Source organism: Panthera onca, chromosome B1, assembly GCF_046562875.1.
Source record: "Panthera onca isolate mPanOnc1 chromosome B1, mPanOnc1 haplotype 2, whole genome shotgun sequence".
Lineage (NCBI taxonomy): Eukaryota > Metazoa > Chordata > Mammalia > Carnivora > Felidae > Panthera > Panthera onca.
Window position 1 is genome coordinate 44145471 of NC_138342.1, and position 19206 is coordinate 44164676.

The 19206-nt window shown below is 43.1% G+C and overlaps 1 protein-coding gene across 2 annotated transcripts; it reads left to right on the forward strand.

Annotated features, from left to right (window-relative positions):
• Positions 1-1978: 1978 nt before the first annotated feature.
• On the forward strand, positions 1979-17529 carry SRD5A3 (steroid 5 alpha-reductase 3). 2 transcript variants are annotated; one of them, XM_060654990.3, is made up of 5 exons: positions 1979-2288; positions 9491-9633; positions 11168-11365; positions 15087-15221; positions 16553-17529. In XM_060654990.3, exons 1-5 carry the CDS (start codon positions 2068-2070, stop codon positions 16810-16812), a joined length of 957 nt encoding a protein of 318 aa, XP_060510973.2. In that variant the 5' UTR covers positions 1979-2067; the 3' UTR covers positions 16813-17529. The 2 variants fall into 2 exon arrangements, with proteins under 2 accessions (XP_060510973.2, XP_060510974.2); XM_060654991.3 differs by lacking the exon at positions 15087-15221.
• The last annotated feature ends 1677 nt before the right edge of the window (positions 17530-19206 follow it).

A 19206-nucleotide genomic window follows, 5' to 3' on the forward strand; every position in this document is an offset into this window, starting at 1 on the left:
ACACACACACACATACACACACACACTGATCTTGTTTTGCAATCTTTCCCCAGGTCAAATAACTACAAGAAAACCTCCCTCACCCAGGCAATTTGGTCACTGCAAGTAGCTTGTCTGGGAAAATGTCTTAGAAAGGCCAGCTGCATTTGTGTGGGGTTAACCCAAGAACAACGAAGAAAAATGAAGGGATGACTCCTACAGAAGGGATCCTGAGTCATACAAAAAGGCCTCATTGTGCCAGCTAGAAGGCCAATTTGACCATCCTTTATCACATGGTTCTCAACACACTGGAAAAGCTTATGAGTTCTCACACAAAGAAAGAAAACTCTAACAATCCTTTGGACTGCTGAAGTCACATTAACCTAACCACCAGGTTCCCTGATGTTTATTCAACACACATGTAGGGTATCTCATTGGGGGAAGAGTGATAAGCCAAATACCTCTCCCCTCACTCACCCTTCACCTGCTACCCAATCTCAAGAATGTAAGCTCCTGGGGCACCGGGGTGGCTCTGTCAGTTAAGTGACTGACTCTTGATTTCAGCTCAGATAATGATCTCAGGGTTTGTGATCAAGCCCTGGGTCCAGCTCTGTGCTGACAGCATGGAGCCTGCTTGGGATTCTCTCTCTCCCTCTCTCTGTCCCTCCCATGCTGGCATGCACACATACACACACACCCTCTCTCTTTCTCTAAATACATACATACATACATACATACATACATACATACTTAAAGAAAAAAAAGAATGTAAACTCCAAAAAGGCAGTAGCATTGTCCAGTAAACCTCACTGTCCAAAATGGTGCTTGTCATATAATAGACATACAATATTTTTTTTTTGGAAATTGACATTTTAAAGGCTTTTAAAAAATTGCCTTGAAGAGGGGCACCTGGGTGGCACAGTGGTTTAAGCATCCGACTCTTTTCTGTCTTCTTAATGTTTTTTTTATTTTTGAGAGAGACCGGGCGTGAGTGGGGGAGGGGCAAAAAGAGAGGGAGACACAGAATCTAAAGCAGGCTCCAGACTCTGAGCTGTCAGCACAGAGCCCGATGTGGAGCTCAAACTCACAGGCCTCAAGATCATGACCTGAGCCGAAGGCAAGCGTCCAACTCTTGATCTCCGCTCAGGTCATGATCTCATGGTTAGTGATCTGCGCTGATGGTGCGGAGTCGGCTTGGGATTCTGTCTCGCCTTCTCTCTGCCCCTTCCCCACTCAAAACAAATAAATAAACTTAATTTAAAAATTGCCTAAAAGAGTTAAACTTTGATTTATTGTAACTGAAAATCAATATTTAAATTTATTGAATTTATTGATTTAAATTGATCAAATCAAAATTTTAAATGTTTAATGCGTCAATTCATAGCACTGTCATTACATAGAGTTAAAAACCACCTCTAGGGAGTGGAACTCTAGGGAAAGGAATGCTGCTTTTTAAATACAATTTTTACCACTTTCACTTTTGGGTTATTTGCAATCGTCTTGACGATTTTCTACTTTACTGGTTTAAATTATACACATTCCCAACATCCTAATACAACTATTCGTTTTTGTGTATGACCTACCTTCTTCATCAATACATACACACATTTGTATTAGTATGGTTGTTTGCAATCACAGCTATGTATTTTACAGTCAGCTTTTTATCACTTAACCTAGTTTCAGTCATCAGAACCTGGCGTTCCGTGTTTCCACAGTCTGCATCATTAGCATGGCAATGTCTGCATGCTATTACAAATGTGTATTGTACAATAATTTAAATATTCTAAACTGGGCCACTCAGGGTTGTTTCCATTTTTCATTGAAAATAAGGCAGCAGTGCAGGCTTGCAATTCTTTGAATGATGTTGAATCATACTTTGGGCTTACTTAAGTCCAATTAGGGACTGAGGACTACTCAGGAGGGCCAGCGTGACCCCGCCCCAGGGGAGAGTCCTGGGCGCACGGCCCCGCCCCGCGCTGCGTCACCGACGTCCCGCCTCGCTGAGACTGGCACGCAGCGCGGGAGCGGCCGCTGGGGCGCGGGCGGGCAGTTCGGGCCCTGGGAGCCGGGAACCCCGGCGCTCGGGCTATGGCTCCCTGGGCGGGGGTCGAGCTCTCGGCGCTGAACCCGCTGCGCGCTCTGTGGCTCGCGCTGACCGCCCCCTTCCTGCTGACCCTGGTGCTGCAGCTCGTGCCGGCCGGCCTGGTCCCCGGCTGCGCGCTCTTCCAGGACCTGATCCGCTATGGGAAAACCAAGCGTGAGGGGCCGTCGCGCTCGGCCGCCTGCCGGGTCTTTGATGTCCCCAAGAGGTAACCGCGCCCCGGCTGAGCCCGGCATACCGAGGCGCGGGGAGCCCGGAGCGCCCGGCTCGGGCAGCCGGCAGGGGGCAGCAGAGGCGGACGCGGGGTCGGCGCTGACCAGGCCAGAAAGGCCTTGACGCCGGGCGCAGCGCTGCCCCGGCTGGGCTGCCGGGCACTGCCGCCTCCGCGTTGTGGCCCAAGGTGGCGGAATGCCCCGAGGGCCGGTGGACAGCAAAGATGGTGAGCCGCGCGGCAATGTGAGCTTGGAGCCGCACGAGTCTTTCCCTGGGGGGAAATGGCAGCGCTTCCGATGTAGGCCTGGTCTTTGGCTGTGCCCCCAGGTGCACAGGCGGCAGGTTAAATCCTTTTGGCCCCAAATTCTCCTTTCTCCCCCTCGCCTGCACTCTAGGGGTTTATAATCTAACTTGAGGTCACCGGAACTCTCTTGTGGACTCGAAGGCAGGCCAGCCCCCTTCACGCCTGTTTCCCCCGTTTGTCTGTCTGACCCTCAAAGTCAGGACAAGGGGCCAGACGCTGGTCACCACAAGGGCGCCACCTCCTTTGGCTGCACCGACCCTCCTACCTGGCATCTTGGTGGGTGCCCCTGGGGAAGAATGTGGCCCAAGAGTGCACATTTTCGACAAGCCCGATCCCGAAGCTTTATTTGACTTTCAACCGATTTTATAACCAAGAAAGATTAAATCGTTAGGGCTTACATAGAATTCTTTCAGAAATTGTAAAGACTTGTTATAATTTGCATTTGTTGGGCGGGTGGGAGGGTGTTGTTTAGTTTTTTTACTGTGAATTCAGAACATAGCTGGGAAGAGTCAGCCAAACGCTTCGGAAAATAGCAGTGGCTTTTCTGTCTTTAAGGTGCATTTAAGGTGTCTTTAAGGTGCATTTAAGGTGTCTTTAAGTTGATATTTAGGAAGTTATGTGGAGGAACGTGATAAGGTTTCTAACGTATTAAAACCCCTGGTTTAATCATTTGAACCTCTCATTGGCAGTGTCCCAGGTCCACAGACAACAATAGGACTAAGTGTAACTTGGTTTCTGAAACATGGATAATCCCCTACTTTTGTCTTTTGGAGAAGGATTCATCAGGTGTTAACACTGAGAAGGAAAAACCAGTTCATTTAGAGGACGAGTAAAGGGAATGAGGTTCTGGGAAGAGGTAGGAGTATTTAGGACACATTAGTCAAACTTCGTATTTATTAGGGGCTCTTTTTAAGTCAAAATTACCTTTTTTTTTTTTTTTTTTTTTTTTTTTTTTTGAGAAAGAGAGCAGGAGGTGGAAATAGGGGCAAAGATCTCACCAGATGAGATCATGACCTGAGCCGAAACCAGGAGTCCCACACTCAACGAACTGAGCCACCCAAGGCACCCCCCCCCCCCCCGTCATCCTATTTTTAATCAAGTTTGATTGCAGTACATTCTTTTCTACTTACTAGCAATGGCATTCCCAGGCTGTCATTTTTTTAATGTTATAAAGTGAAGAAAAACGTTATTTCTTACTGTGAATTCTAACAATTTGTGCTGTGAATTTTGAAAAAGGCATTAGTGTCCCTAGATGTAAAGGACACCACATTTCAAATCATTCCTTGCACTCACCTGTTTCTCTGGCTCCTATACCCTAGCTGTTAGTGCTCAAGCATGTCTTCATATGACAGCTAAGAAACAAACTTGGTACCTTTCCTTTGTTCATTACTACTCTTTGGGTTTGTAATCTCTCCCTTAATTTACACCTTTTTCTTCTTCCAGAATTCTAGAGTAGAACCTCCATGATGTTTTGTTCTCTAAAGTTAGACCAGCATTTCTTTAGTATTGAAGTCCAGGCCAGTAAGGAAAGACAAATAAGTCTAGATACTTTATTTAAATATATTTCCTTATGCAAAGTTTAAATATTCTTAAAAGTGAAAATAAACCTGTAATTTTTACACCAAGGAAGAGACAGCTATAAATCACATTTCTGCATCTAAAATAGTGCTTAGGAAGGGTGCCTGTGTGGCTCAGTCAGTTAAGCACCCGACTTCGGCTCAAGTCATGTTCAAGCCCTGCATCAGGCTCTGTGATGACAGCTCAGAGGCTGGAGCCTGCTTCACATTCTGTGTCTCCGTCTCTATCTGTCCCTCCCCTGCTGACTCTCTCTGTCTCTCAAAATAAATATATGTTAAAGAATTTTTTTTTTTAAATAGTGCTTAGGTAATTTTGTTCGGGGTTATTTTTTCCAAAGGAGGCCAGAATAAAACCTTAAATCAGTTCATGGCATGTTTGATTCCATTACTGCTGTTGGATAGGGTTTTTTTTCCCTAAAGTGATGGTGCTTTTCTCGTTTTCCTTTTGGCTCATAGATTATTGATTTCCCAGAAAGCCTGAATAAATAGGTGACTCCAACATGAATCACAGTGCTCTTGACTTGTATAGTGTATATGGAAGTACTTCTTCTAAAATTTCAAAATGGTATCAAAGCGTTGCAGTTGAATTGAGTTCTGGAGGCAGAGAGAATCATCCAGACTTTCCCCCTGGGGTTCAGCAATCCTGGCCAGAGGTCCAGGAGACCTGTGGGCAGAAATTCAGGGCAGACTTGGATTAGAAAAAATTACATCTTTATTTCAGTAACCTCTAGCTGAAATTTAGCATTTCCTTAAAGATGAATGTAATCAACAAGCCACAGTAGAATTAGTAGTACTTGCAATATTGTGACAGGTTTATATATATATATATATATATATATATATATACACACACAATTTTTGAGATCTCAAAATATTATTTTCATCACTATAAGAATGAATCACTAGATATTGTTATTTTATACATTAATTACATAAAGTACATATGTTACTATTATCACAAATTTTTTTTAGTAGTTGTGTTACCTATATTTCAATATAATTGGTTTCCTTGGTAACCCCTATGTATTTTGTGATTGAAGCAACATTTTGAGAAGTAGCCAGTAGCCTTTACCAGACTGCCAAAGGAGTCCATGGAAGAAAAATGTTAAGAACCCCTCCTCTAGACTGTAAACTTGCCATAAGTTTACATTTGTCTTTTTTGTTACCACATCCCTGGTACAATGCCTGACAAGTAGTGTCCTTGATGACTATGTTTTGAATGAATTTTAAGAAAAAGAGGGTTGGGGCGCCTGGGTGGCGCAGTCGGTTAAGCGTCCGACTTCAGCCAGGTCACGATCTCGCGGTCCCTGAGTTCGAGCCCCGCGTCAGGCTCTGGGCTGATGGCTCGGAGCCTGGAGCCTGTTTCCGATTCTGTGTCTCCCTCTCTCTCTGCCCCTCCCCCGTTCATGCTTTGTCTCTCTCTGTCCCAAAAATAAATAAAAAAACGTTGAAGAAAAAAAAAATTTTTTTTAAGAAAAAGAGGGTTTAGGTTTAATTGGTTCATTGATTAACTTAACTGCTCACTCCAAGAATAATTTTGGATAAGATACCTTCTCTTTCATTCATTTATTTAACTGGTGTTCATAGAGTACTTATGTGTCAGGAGCTTTTTAGTTCTTGTAAGATAGATACGTACAGTAGGTATGTAAACAAATCTTACAAAACAAGCGAGATAATTTCGGATGGTAACAAGTGCTTCAGAGGAAATCCAGCAGGATTATTTGATCATGAGCAAAATTGGGTGGCCATGGCAGTGACAACACTGGAGAGGATGGTCAGGGAGCGTTGGAGCAGGAGACGAGTTCATTGCAGGAGGCAGGGCTGGCTCACCAGGGCCAGGGAGGAAATTAGATTTTATTCTGAGTGTATGGAAAGCCATTGATGGCTTTAGGATGGAGAAGCAGGCGTGGCATTGTGTATGGATTAGATGTTAGCATAACAGCACCCCCTTGTCATATAGGTGGTGATATTAAAGCACTTATCCCAGGGCCAGTCACCTTGTCAGATTGACAGATTACCTTGTCAATGTTTGCTAAGCATTAGTTCACTTCCTTAGTTAACCCTATAACTCCCCTAATTGGGCTTTGGGTCAGTTCCAGCAATCAGTAAATATGTATTATTAGATCCTGCCCCCCTCCCCCCTCCAAACCATCCAGTGGCTTCTAACTCACTCACAAGAAGAGCCCAAGGCCATATGTAGTTTGTTCCTACCACCTCATTGTGTCCTGTGGTTAGCCCCCCCCCCGCCCCATGTAGTCCCAGTCCAGTTTTGTGGGCCTCTCTTTTCCACCTCAGGGCCTTTGCAGTGCCTGTTATCTATACCTAGAAAACTTTTTCCCCACACAGTCATACTGTTTATGTCCTCACTTCCTAGAATTCTACTCAAATGTTACCTTCTCAATGAGGTGTGCCCTATCTACCCTGTTTAAAAGTATTTCTACCATCCCAGATAGTCCTTCTTTTCTTTCTGGCTTTAGTTTTCTCAGTAACAGTTATCACCTGCTGGCATGCTATAAAATTTATTTTTGTGTGTGAGTGTAAGTGCCATGAGGACTGGAATTATCTATTGTGTTCATTGCTGTAATCCCAGAACCTAGAGCAGTCCCTGGCTTATAATAAGCACTGAAATAGTTGTTAAAGGGGTGCTTCCTTGGTGCCGAGTCCATAAGGATCACCTTATCCCTGTTCCCGAGGGTTTGGAAAACAGTGCTACAATTAAGCAAATTGCCAAGGGAGGAAAAAGAGGGAGAATGTCTAAAAACAAAGAGTAGAGTTTTTAGATCTATCGTTTGAGGCTAAAGCTGCGTCTTTATAAAAATCGAGATTTATCGAGTAGAAGATGTTTCTCATAGAGGGTAATCAGGCAAGCAAAACAGGAGATAGCAGGTACAAAATGCAGCAATAAGAACGGCAGTCTGCCTGTGAATCAGAAACATCACAGCACAAGCAGGACGTAGCAAGATATGGCTTAGCAGCTCATAAACCAATTATAAACGCATTTGAGTGATTGGTTGACTGCAGGCTTGGTATAAATTGGTACATGTGATATAGGGACCTAAAAGCAAGTTCAGGCAGGTCTAGGTTGCACGAATTAGAAGTGCAGTAGTGTGATTTTTAACTCCAGTCATCAGAGCTTCTGGAGCTAAATGCTGCCCCTTACTGTGTGACCTTGAATAAGTAACCTAACATCTTAGCTTGCATTTACTCATCCGCCACATGAAGATAACCATATAAACTTTACAGGATTGTTTCCACCTGCTTACCAAAGGGATTTTTTTTTAACTTTAAAAAGAGTAAAAAGAATAAGCGATGCCCTGTGTGTGTATGTGTGTGTGTGTGTGGGTGTGTGTTAAAATAGACATGACAAAACACGTAACATTTTAGCCCTTTTCAGGTGTACAGTTCAGTGATTTTAAATACATGCTCATTGTTGTGCAGCTATCACCACTATTAGTCTCCAGAACTTTTCCATCAGCCAGAGAAATTTTTAAAACATAAGTTATTTAGGTCACTCTGCTCAAATGGCTTCCCATCACCGTGAATAAAAGCCCATGTCCTTGTGAGACCCTATAGCATATGCTTCTCCCACCTCACCACCGATCCTTCTCCACACAGGTGTCCTTTATTGTTCCTCAGGGCCTTTGTGTTTGTCATTTCTCTGCCTAGAAAATTCTTTGCCCTGGAAGTTCACCGGGGTTGTTCATTCTAGCCAGATGTCACTTCCAGAGAGGCCATCCTTGACCACCTGTGCAGAATGGCCTCCCCTCTGCACCCTCTCTGTCTCCTACCCCAAGATTATGCTAGACATCTATAGGTTCATTTGTTGATCATATGCTGAAAGATAATCAAGGCAGGGACCCAGTCTGTTTGCTTCCTGCTGAGTTCCTGGGTCCTAGAACATTCATTGCCTGGCAGCGTTCTAAGTTCTCAATAAGTGTCTGTGGAAAAATGAAGTAGGTAGAGTGGCTGGCCCAGAAGATGCTTTTCAGAAGCTAGCCATTCCGAGGAAGGCTGCAAAGCAGGGCTCTGCTGACATTCTGCTCCGCTCTTGTAGCTCAGACCATACCTGCACTCAGTTCTAGGAAGCATGTCTTAGAGACCCTGGAAGGCAACCAAAAGCCAGTGGCTGGGTGGGGGGTGGGGTATTGGAAGTGACACTGATGAACTTTTGATGAAACTAGGCTTTTGAGCCCAGAGAAGATCAGAACTGGGATAGAAGATCAGAACAGGATAGCTCAGCAAGGGCAGATTTGGTGATAGAATTTGTAACAGTAGTTGGGAGAATTAAGTGGGTTGCTATGGAGTGATCAGATTAGATCGGTGTCAGGCTGGGTTGTGGGCATAGTCTGGGGGGCTATGTTCTGGATCATCTGGAAGAAGAGTTGCTGAATTCCATCTAATCCTCTGACTCCAAGTTTGTTTACCTTGTCACAGGCTAATGAGACCAGAAGGAGGGGGCTCAGTATGTAAGTGATGCATTAAAGACCAGGGAAGACACCTTTCAGAGTCAGAAATATTTTGAATTCATTTAAATAGAGAAAAATAGAAGTATAGGTCAAGGGACCTCAAAAGAAGGTTAGACCTTTGTGCCCTTAGAGGGTTTCAGTAAACCAACACCATCTTTCACATTGAAGTAACATTGCTAATTTCAATTTTTATTGGTCCTGGTTTTATTTGTATTTTGTTTGTGAAGTTGCAATTGATTGCAAAACAGGCACTGTGCTTTAGGAGAGCTGTAACCATCAGGAGTCTATACCTAGTTTTATGAGTTAATATCTGTCATGTTAGTATAAAAGTTAGGTCAACACAATTAAGGAAATTTAGGAAAACACTGAATCAGAGGACCTTTAAGATTTCTGGCCAGCCCTGAGAGCTTGTGGTTTTGCAAATCTTGTGTAAGAGTTGTATGGCTATTGCAGCAACATTGCTCGGGATTTAGAAACCTTTCACGTTTGGCTTCTGTTGGCACAATCTAGGTTCTCTTTGCCGGGGTCTGGTACCCCCTGTGTTGGAACTTGAGCCATCCCCTAACCCAGAGATAAGAGAGATTGCTAATTGACCATCTGTCTAAGTTTAACGAGGTCAATCATGTTCTTACCTCAGGAAGCCTCTTTGTTCTACGAGTTAACCGGTCCCATCATTTGAAAGGAGATTTTTAAAAAATCTGAATGCCTGCTGGATTCAGGTTCTATTAAAACAACAAAACTATACCTTGGGAATGGGGGAAAGAGGTTAGGGAACCTAAAAATAGTATTCCTGCATAATGCTTTAAGGTGGACCTACTCTGATTATTGCCTAACTGGTTTAACCTTGCAGGTATTTTTCTCACTTCTATATCATCTCAGTGCTGTGGAATGGCTTCCTGCTTTGGCACCTTACTCAGTCTCTGTTCCTGGGAGTGCCTTTTCCATACTGGCTGCATGGTTTGCTCAGAATTCTCGGGGCTGCCCAGTTCCAAGGTATGACTCCCCTGGCTAGTTACAACCATTTCGTCCTGTCCCCGCCTTTCCTGCCTGTAGGGAGCTGTTCTCAGTGTTTCACAGCCACCCTCAGGCTTCTCTGTGGGCCTGGGAAGTGGAGGGTGAGGGCAAAAAAAAAGTGTGAGTGGTTTATAGGCAGGTGGCCAAGGGGGTGTCCCCCCATCCTTCACTGAGATCATGGCAGCCCCAGAGTTAGCTCTTCGTCCCTGACTTCCCAGCAAGGGCTGTGCTGTGTACAGGACAGACCGTTCTCCCTCTGATATTTTTAGTACTACTGATTAATATATACAAAAGTCTTTACAATTCAGTGGAAAAGTTCTTAGGATCCCTCGGGTTTGCCTCAAAACATTTATCATTTGTTTCGCTGAACCAAAATCATGTCTCCGAACCCCAGAAATATGACAGGAAATTACTTTTTGATCACCAGTTAAAAAAATGTTTGTTATACTGTAAGCTTTACTTATACAATAACATTGACTGTAAATAGTTGTTGACCAGATGATTACAAAAGAGCCCTTAAATTCACCTCACTTTACTTCTGGTAAAGGATACCTAGACCGATTTCAAAAATTGGAGGATTTTTAAAGGAATTGAAGGTGAAAACCATATGGTGGTTTCAGTTAATGTCAGGCGGAGGCTGAGGGACAGAATTAGAAACAAATCGTTCTCTCGTTCCCTCTGTCCTTTGTTCCAGCAGCCAAACCACTGGCTTGGTAGGAACAATCCTTTTCTGTATAACCAGAGGAACTCGTTGCAAAAGATGGCAACTGAAAGGGAAGACCTATGCAGATCCCCTTTGGGAGCAGAGGATACCTCAGCAAATCCCACATTAGCCATTAAAACTTCATCTCTCCCTTTGTGTGTGCGTGTGTGCACGTATGACATTCATTTTAAAAAGTCTAGGTGTTATGCCACTTGAAAACCAGTATTTCTTCCCAGTTCTTTTGACAGAGGGGTGAGAGGCAGGTAGGAAGATAGATCTTAAGGGTCAGAGTCTGCTAAAAGTATAATTTTCTTTTTTTTTTTTTTTTAATCTGGAAAGAAATGCATAATTCCCCCATCTCTGTTCCTGTCCCCTTTTCTGCCTCTCCAGGTGCCTTGGTCTCTTGTCTCCCCTTACTCAGGGATCCCACCAGCTGGGATTGTTAGAAGTCATGTGGGCACTCTTCCGGACTGTCTTCATCTGGCTGGTCGTGCCAGGGACCGGAGATCCACAGTCCTCAGGTTCTGAGTGCACGGACTCCTTCACAGTGACATACATGTAACCTAGAAGGCTTTCACATGACGGAGAGTCAAGAGACCTGAGTTTGTCACTAGCCAAATTCCTTAGCTTCACTTGGCCCACTTCCTCATGACTTAAAAAAAAAAAAAAAAAAAGTATTAGACCAGATGATTTTTAGGGCCCTCTCCTAGCTCTAATCTTACTTAATACTGTGTTGAACAGTAGGAAAAAATCCAACTTTGGATTAGTCCTGGAAAGAAAGATGCTAACGTGTTGCATTCTGAATTCTAGGGAGTGAGCTGGCGCTGTCTGCATTCTTAGTGTTAGTATTTCTGTGGCTCCACAGCCTGAGAAGGCTCTTCGAGTGCTTCTATGTCAGTGTCTTCTCCAATGCTGTGATTCACGTTGTGCAGTACTGTTTTGGACTCGTCTACTACGTCCTCATCGGCCTAACTGTGCTGAGCCAAGTGCCAATGGACGGCAGAAATGGTGAGTGGTTCCTGGGGTCTGTTAGCTGAGTCACTGGGCATATGAGGTACTCTTGAGGCAAAGCGCCCCACCAAGCTTTAGGGCAGTTTGAAAGTAGACCTGCTCAACTCACTTTGCATATGAAGAGTTTGGACTCTACTAGTAGGTTGAAAAAGTCAGCATGCCCAAGGGTATATACATTAACTGTTACAAAACTGCTGAAACCTGAAAGACACTTACCTAAGCACTAATGCCTGTAAAGATATTAAAGTGCCAAGTGTTCAGGAGGTGCAAGGGTGAAGAATTGGGACATGGGCCTCCCTTGGTGGGAATGAAGTCACTGAACTCATGTGGAGTTAGTCTGGAAGGAAAGAGAGAGTGTGGTCAGGAGTCGGACAGGAAGCAGGGGAACACCCAAGAACAAGAGAAAGGGTCAGCAGAGAATGTTGTCTCACCAAAGCCTCAGTCCCTCTGGTGTGCACGTGTGGAAGGGGAAGGGTGGTACAGGATTAAATCTCAGAAAACCAGAGGAGGAAGGGGTGGCCTGGGCTCCTGGAGAATAGTTGTGATTTGAAGAGGGAGTAGAAAGCCATTTTAAGCTTAGGTCATTTAGGTCTTAGGATGATTCCAGTTATAACAGAGCTTTTCTTCAAGTGAGGCAGCTTGAGGGGAGAGGACAGAAGGGTACTGTGGTAAATCAGAATTGTGTCTGAACACTTCTGAGCTCCCACTAGCCAGGAAGAGAGAAGCAAAATCATGGTCTTTGTTTATGAGGAGGAAGTAAAGTATATTTTGGTGGGGGAAGGGAGGCTGAAGATAAAACATTTATGACTATCATTTTTGTAAAAACAGTGCATACTTACTACATAGAACTCAAGTCATTTGGGGTAAATGAAGTTAGTTTTTAGTGCTGAGGCTAACTTTACCCTGGACCCTTGGTATCCATCTGCCTGGACACTGTAAGGCAGACTATTCATGACTGTTCTGAGTTCACTTCTCCATGTTCTGTAAAGCTGCCCTTTCCATCCTTGTAAATAGAGACCAAAGTCTGATATTTAGAATACTCAGTAAGCTTTCTCCTCAGGTTTGATTTCAGTATCAGAGTAGCCCCTTGAAAATCCTCTCTGTGCTGCTGTGGTATATAACCCAAGGCCTTTATGGCTTGAGGAATGATTGTAGAGTACAATTTATTAACAATCTTTCTTAATTCATGAATTATTTATTGGCTCCAGCCGCTCAGCTAGCATCTCTCCATCTGATTCCACTGAATTTAATCAAATCAGCATTTCCCCCCTGAGCTTTCTGCGTTGGCTTTCTTTCATGTGCAGGCCATATCAAGGTGTGAACTATTATCTGTGGTGAACATTACTGGGATTTCCACCCAAAGGAGCTTTCTGAAGCATGTGACTAACCCACTAGCTTTCAGTCTGTTAGCCTCCATTGGCATTACACATCTCTCCTGGAGTTTCATCTGCTGGCTGGACCACTGTTTTTGCCCTCCCTCCTATACGGTAGAAAAGAAAGAAAAGGCTGCTGAGACACCCACAAAAATCACTTTCCAGACACTCATTTCTGAAGCTGTCTTCTTTTTCACCTACTTATCTTTCAAGAGGTCATATACAGGCTTTTGGGACAATGTGGCGAGAACTGGTTTCAGGAATTCATTGAGAGGGAACACACTGGGGCATTTGCCAGCTGCAAGGTCTGATGGGAATAAGCATGAGCTTAGGACTCAGTGGGGCTTGAATCTGAATTCTGGCTTGTTTAACCACTCTGAGCCTCAGAACCTTCATCTGTAATTAGGGACACATCCTGATTTCAGAGGATTTTTGTGAAAGGGAAAGGAAAGAATGTCTGTAAGCTGCCCACACCTTCGTACCACCTTGTCTTCAAAGTCTGGAGGGTCGGGCGCTGGCTGGCTCAGTCAGTTGGAGCATGCAACTCTTGATCTCGGGGTTGTGAGTTTGAGCCCCACATCGAGATTACTTAAAAATGAAATCTTAAAAAAAAAATGTTTAAACTCTAGAGGGTCTTCCTCCAACCACTCTCCATTATATGTTGTATTTTATTTTCTCCAGAGTGCCATCTCTGCCTGAACCTGTCTTGATTATAGGTTTGTCTACTTGTTTCTGTTTGCCTCTTGCCACTAGAATGTGGATTCATGAGGACTGGGATTTTACCTTACTTATTCACTGCCTTGTGCCTTGTGCGAGATGCCAGGCTCAGTAGACAGTCAGTAATTAATGAATAAACAAAGAGTTAAATACTACACAGATTGGAGCCTCAGCCTTCCACCTGACTCCCCTTCCCCACATTATAATTCCAACGTACTCTTAGAAATCTTTTTTCCTCATAGGTACTTTCTCGGATTCAGAGCAGGTCTTCTGGCAGTGATGTGAACTCTCAAACACTTGCCTCAGTTTTTAATCCTAGAGTGACTTGCTCTTACAGCTGAATTTAAAACTATTTTTCACATTTTATTTTTAACTTCTGAAAAGATAACCTTTTAGTTAAATGGCTAAATCTAGTAAACGTTAAGAGTCTATAGTAAACTGTTTATATGGGACAAGTTTTTAAAAGAAATTAACACAGGTAGATATTGGTGGACTTTCATTAGCCCAGCTGTCATCAGCTGAGCCCTGCCTTCAGGTACCCATATGGAATAGTACGATCCTTGGTTCTCTTACCTGAGTCAGCTCTGTAGGGGCTCTCTCCTGGCTCCAGACCCTCAGGCTCTTTCCTGCAGTCAATGGACAGCTTTGTTTCTTCAGTCAGGTTCCTAACTAGCTTGCCTGCTTCCTGCTGATCACAAGGAAGTCCTTAATTTGCTTTTCTGATGCCAGCCCCCAGAAGACCTGAATTCTTCCTGTCTTCTTGGTAGCTGAAGAAGAAAGAGGAAGATGATACTTTTGAGTGTTTCTGCTTCTGAACTAAATCCCTCTAACGTGGTTCTCTCTAATCAGAGATTAGAGGGATACTGTTTGATTTTTCATCTTGCAGTTTACATTTCTCCTCTTTTGAGAAGCCCCATGCTGAGCCTTTACTTGCAGTGATTTTCTTCATTGGCTGGAGCCAGTCAAGTCTGTGTTCTGCATTCAGGGTCTCCCCTGAATAGCTTAGGGCTGCAGCCCAGGGTGGGATTCCTTTAGAAAGTGTTCTCACGGTAGACTATAAGAAATAAGACATAAAACCAGGCTTAGAAATATAAATGCACAGTGGCCTTACCACACAAGAGTATGAGACACCAAGAGTTTGGGCACCTGGGTGGCTCAGTTGGTTGGGTGTCCAGCTCTTGACTTCGGCTCAGATCATGATCTCACAGTTTGTGAGTTCAAGTCCCACCTTGGGCTCTGCACTGGCAGCATAGAGCCTGCTTGGGATTCTCCCTGTCTCTCTGTGCCTCCCAAGCTCACACACTCTCTGTCTCTCTCAAAATAAATAAACTTAAAAAAAAAAAAAAAGAGTAGGAGGCAGAGCTGACCTCTGTGCTTGAAGCGTTTGAAAAGGGAACAGGAGAATGTGTCAATGTGGAGTTCTCTGTCAGGGACCACTGAAGCTGCCCCGGGCTGGAAAGCATACCCTTTTCTTCTCCCCTCTGTCCTTGGTAAATTACATGACGATAATTTTCTAGTCCTGAGGAACAGAGCAATCGGATAATTGTGTTCTAACTGTATGATCGTTTCGTTCCCTGAGCCTCTGAAATTTTGCATTTTGGCCAATAAGGTAACTCTTTTTTCTGTAGTCTATGTGATAGGGAAAAATCTCTTGATGCAAGCCCGGTGGTTCCATATCCTCGGAATGATGATGTTTATCTGGTCATCTGTCCATCAGTACAAGTGCCATGTCATTCTCGGCAATCTCAGGAAAAATAAAGCAGGTGAGATGTCTTTTAGAGGCACTGCATGTGGATTTTAACCCTCAGAAGTTAGTTGTCTGTGTTCCTTTATTTTTTTCCTTCCTGCCCTAGTTAATGACTTATCTATCAAATATTCATTTTTTAATGTTTTTTTATTTTAAGAGAGAAAGAGAGAGTGCCAGCATGAGGTGCAGAGAGAGAGGGAGTCACCGAATGTGAAGCAGGCTCCGGGCTCTGAGCTGTCAGCACAGAGCCCGACGCGGGGCTCGAACTCACAAACTCCTAGATCATGACCTGAGCCAAAGTCAGACACTTAACTGACTAAGCCACCTAGGCGGCCCTATCAAATATTTATTTTTGACAAGACACCTCGTCAAAATCTTAATCTTCCCATTTGTAAAATGAGACCGTTATGCCAGAAGATCTCCCCGGTCCCATCTAGCCCTGATATTCTGTGATTCTATTCTGTGCCCACATTTTGGGGCCTGCACTGACGATATGTGCCTAACCAGCATGTGAATGCTAGTATTACTTTGCTGAGTTAGTATCATTCCGTCAAAGCAAAAAAACTTGACTTTTAGTTAGCTTGTGTTGACTTACCACAGGTACAGTTTATAATAGGCTTTTGAAGTACTAAAAATGGAATAATCCTATTCATCATTTACCAAGTGCTTATTCTGTGCCGGGCCCTGTTCTTAGTGCTTTACATATAGCTTTACGGTGCTCTCTTGAAGTGGTTCGAGTCTTATCCTCACTTTACAAATGAGGAAACTAAAGATGTTAAGCAACTTTTCTAAAGTTACACAACATGTAAGTGGGGGAGTCAGGATTTGAACTCCTGCAGTCTGACTGCAGTCTGAGCTCTTAATTACTAGCTTGGAAGTCTGGTGGAGAAACAGACTTTGTTTGCTTTGTGCTTATTTTCAGTTGGGGGTGCAACCTAAGCGTGCAACTTTTTAATACGTAGTAGGTTGACAATGGGAGTGTGACGGGAAGTGGGTTTGCACACAGGTCTGTGATCCTCTTTGTTATTTCATTTCATTTCATTTTTTTAATGTTTATTTATTTTTGAGAGAGAGAGAGCACGAGCAGGGGAGGGGCAGAGAGAGAGGGGGACAGAGAATCTGAAGCAGGCTCTGCTCTGACAGCAGCAAGCCCAATGCAGGGCTCAAACCCACAAACTGCGAGATCATGACCTGAGCCGAAGTGGGTTGCTGAACCGACTGAGCCACCCAGGTGCCCAGTGATCCTCTTTTTAAAATAAGAGTCTTTGTAAATTGCCTGGGGACTGAAGTGGTAAGCTTTCTTTCCACAACTTCATATGTTCAGGAAGTCTTCTGTTTCTGTTTCAGGAGTGGTCATTCACTGTAACCACCGAATCCCTTTCGGAGACTGGTTTGAATACGTTTCTTCCCCTAACTACTTAGCAGAGCTGATGATCTACATTTCCATGGCTGTCACCTTTGGATTCCACAACTTAACTTGGTGGCTAGTGGTGACATATGTTTTCTTCAGCCAGGCCCTGTCTGCTTTGCTCAGTCACAAATTCTACAAAAGCAAATTTGTCTCCTATCCAAAGCATAGGAAAGCTTTCCTACCATTTCTGTTTTAACATAACCCCAGTCACGAAGAAGGCAAACCAGATGACAGGTTCAGTTCCTGAGGACAACAATGTCTAGGGACCAAAGTACAATTTCTGCAGAACTGTTTGAAACTCTGTTTCCTTTATACACCGAAAAGTCTTCACTGAATGAGCAAAGCGATACCCCTCAAGAAAGTGAATCTTCAAAGAAGAAATGACTTCTGGCAAACTGGGGAGTGCTGTGTCTGCCTTCCGAGATGCTTTATAAAACCAACCAGCTGCTGAGAAGTAGATGAGCTTCTCCAAGTGCTTCAAAAGCAAAGTAACCAAGAATGTACAAACAGCTTCACACATGCACATACATCCACAAAGGAAGAGAGAAGACCATCTGTGGCTTTGGTTTTGTTAGGGACAAATGAACTGAACTACATAATAAGCAATATAATAAGTGCTCAGTAACTGTTGCATTTCAATAAAAGCAGAAAAGCTTTTGAAAATAACAATATATAATTTCACACCAACAGATTCAGGGAAAAATGACTTTGTTGGAAATAGTTTATACTTTGACATGTGGCCACAAATATTTCCAGTTATGTAACCAGCAACAGTGGTTTCCACTCCTCTCCCCCTCAAATCATAGCCTAACAGAAAATTTGAAACTTCTTTTATTTAATACTTTTTTGACATCCCCTTCAAGGAAGTACCTTAAAAGTGAAAGCATCTGAAAATAAAATATTTTTATATTTATGTGTAAAGAGCCTCCATTAATGGACTGACCTTCGCTGCAGATTGTGTAGTGCTATAGCCATGTTCATATGTAGGTATCCAAACTGGATTCATTGTTTGCCGAGTAACTGTTTAACTATTTTAATGAAATGAATCTGAAGTTTTTAGGAATAAAGTTTACACTAGTTTATGTTTTAAAAAATACTCATGATTAAACCAAAGGGAAATAAATGCGCGGTTTAAAAGAAAAACAATTGAAAAATAATAGTAATGCTACAGCCTGAGCAACACAGCAAAAACTGCACATTTGTGCAACATAAGATTTACTGGCTTAGTGACCAAAGTATTGACTTGATTGCTTTCGTGCAGGTGTCCTAGTCTACTAGCTACTAAAGTTTGGCACTAATGTGTACCTTGCTGTGGGGGAAAGAACCTCATTAACCAGACATGAAATCAAATGCACAGTTTAAGAATGTCCTCCCCACCCTCATCCCTAGAATAGTAAACCAAAGCTGTTAAACCGAGATCTTTCTAATCTGAACTTTCAATACATGCATATGAAAGCACATCCTAAAGTTTTTAAAATAATTTCTGCTGTGGCATTTTCTCTCTCATCAATCAAATGCCACTTCAGTCAGCTAATCAGTCTACTCAAATAAATGACATATTTATTTCATTTATCATTTAGATTTGCCATCCTCAGGACCAGGACTCAGGAACAAAACTTTCTACACTGGAAATGTAAAGCATATTGCAGTTTGGTCTTAATTTCCACACAAGTGGCATGGATTTTTAATGGCAAACTATTTGGGGGAAAAATGTTTTTTTGCTGTAGCATACCATTTTATACCTAGGTTAGTGTAGGAATTTGGATAATGTTCTGGAATTTCATTGCACATTTAAGTAAAATAATGAGTATGCCCTGTGAAGAACCATATCAGGGGCTGTTAGAAGACTTTCCCGGTCTCCAGTATCCCTGTCTCAGGCCCACTGTCCCTACTGTCCCCTCACACTCTTTACTTTCCCTCTGCCTCCCTTGCTCAAACCTTGCATTTCTAGGTGAAGGCTAAAGAGGAAGCAGTGATGTTCTCCAAGGGGTTCAGAACAAAGTAGCGTGGTCTCTGACGAAAGCTTAACCGTGGAGAATGATTGAGAATTGTGCTGTGCTTGCTAGATCACAATCTGCATTGCTCTTTGTGTTGGTTGAAAATATTCCGTGTGCCTAAAGAGAAAGAGTTGGCAAATTCTTCCCGGGGAGAACCAAGGAATGGGTTGGGGGTGGAGATTCTTGACCTTCTGCCGCCTTAGTTGAATAGCCTCACCTTTCCATTCTCTGTTCCTATTAAGTTAGGGGAAATGATACTGAACCACCTCCTGACAGCATTCCCTGGACTACCTAGTGACTAGAAAAGTGTGCTGAAAGTAGCCTCTTTTTAAGTCTCCAGGTCGTACCTCATCGTCTGTACTAACGTTTGCTATCAGTGAGCATGGATCATTTTGTGTCCATAAAACCATGTTCTGTATTATGTTTTTAATTCAGTGAGTGATTATTGCTAGAATTACTACCAAAAAAGAGAGAGACTTTTGAGATATTTTTATATGGCACTTAACAGATAGTTTAAGGAGACTATACATATTTGTAGAACTCCCTGAAAATTCAAGGACCATTGGTAAGTAACGTGTGTCAAAATGAACCAA

Excerpts from the sequence above, each read along its gene's own strand:
- SRD5A3 (XM_060654990.3), top strand. The coding sequence starts at position 2,068 with ATGGCTCCCTGGGCGGGGGTCGAGCTCTCGGCGCTGAACCCGCTGCGC. Across the intron at positions 2,289-9,490 it reads GTCTTTGATGTCCCCAAGAG|GTATTTTTCTCACTTCTATA; the intron begins GTAACCGCGCCC and ends TTAACCTTGCAG. Across the intron at positions 15,222-16,552 it reads TCTCAGGAAAAATAAAGCAG|GAGTGGTCATTCACTGTAAC; the intron begins GTGAGATGTCTT and ends TTTCTGTTTCAG.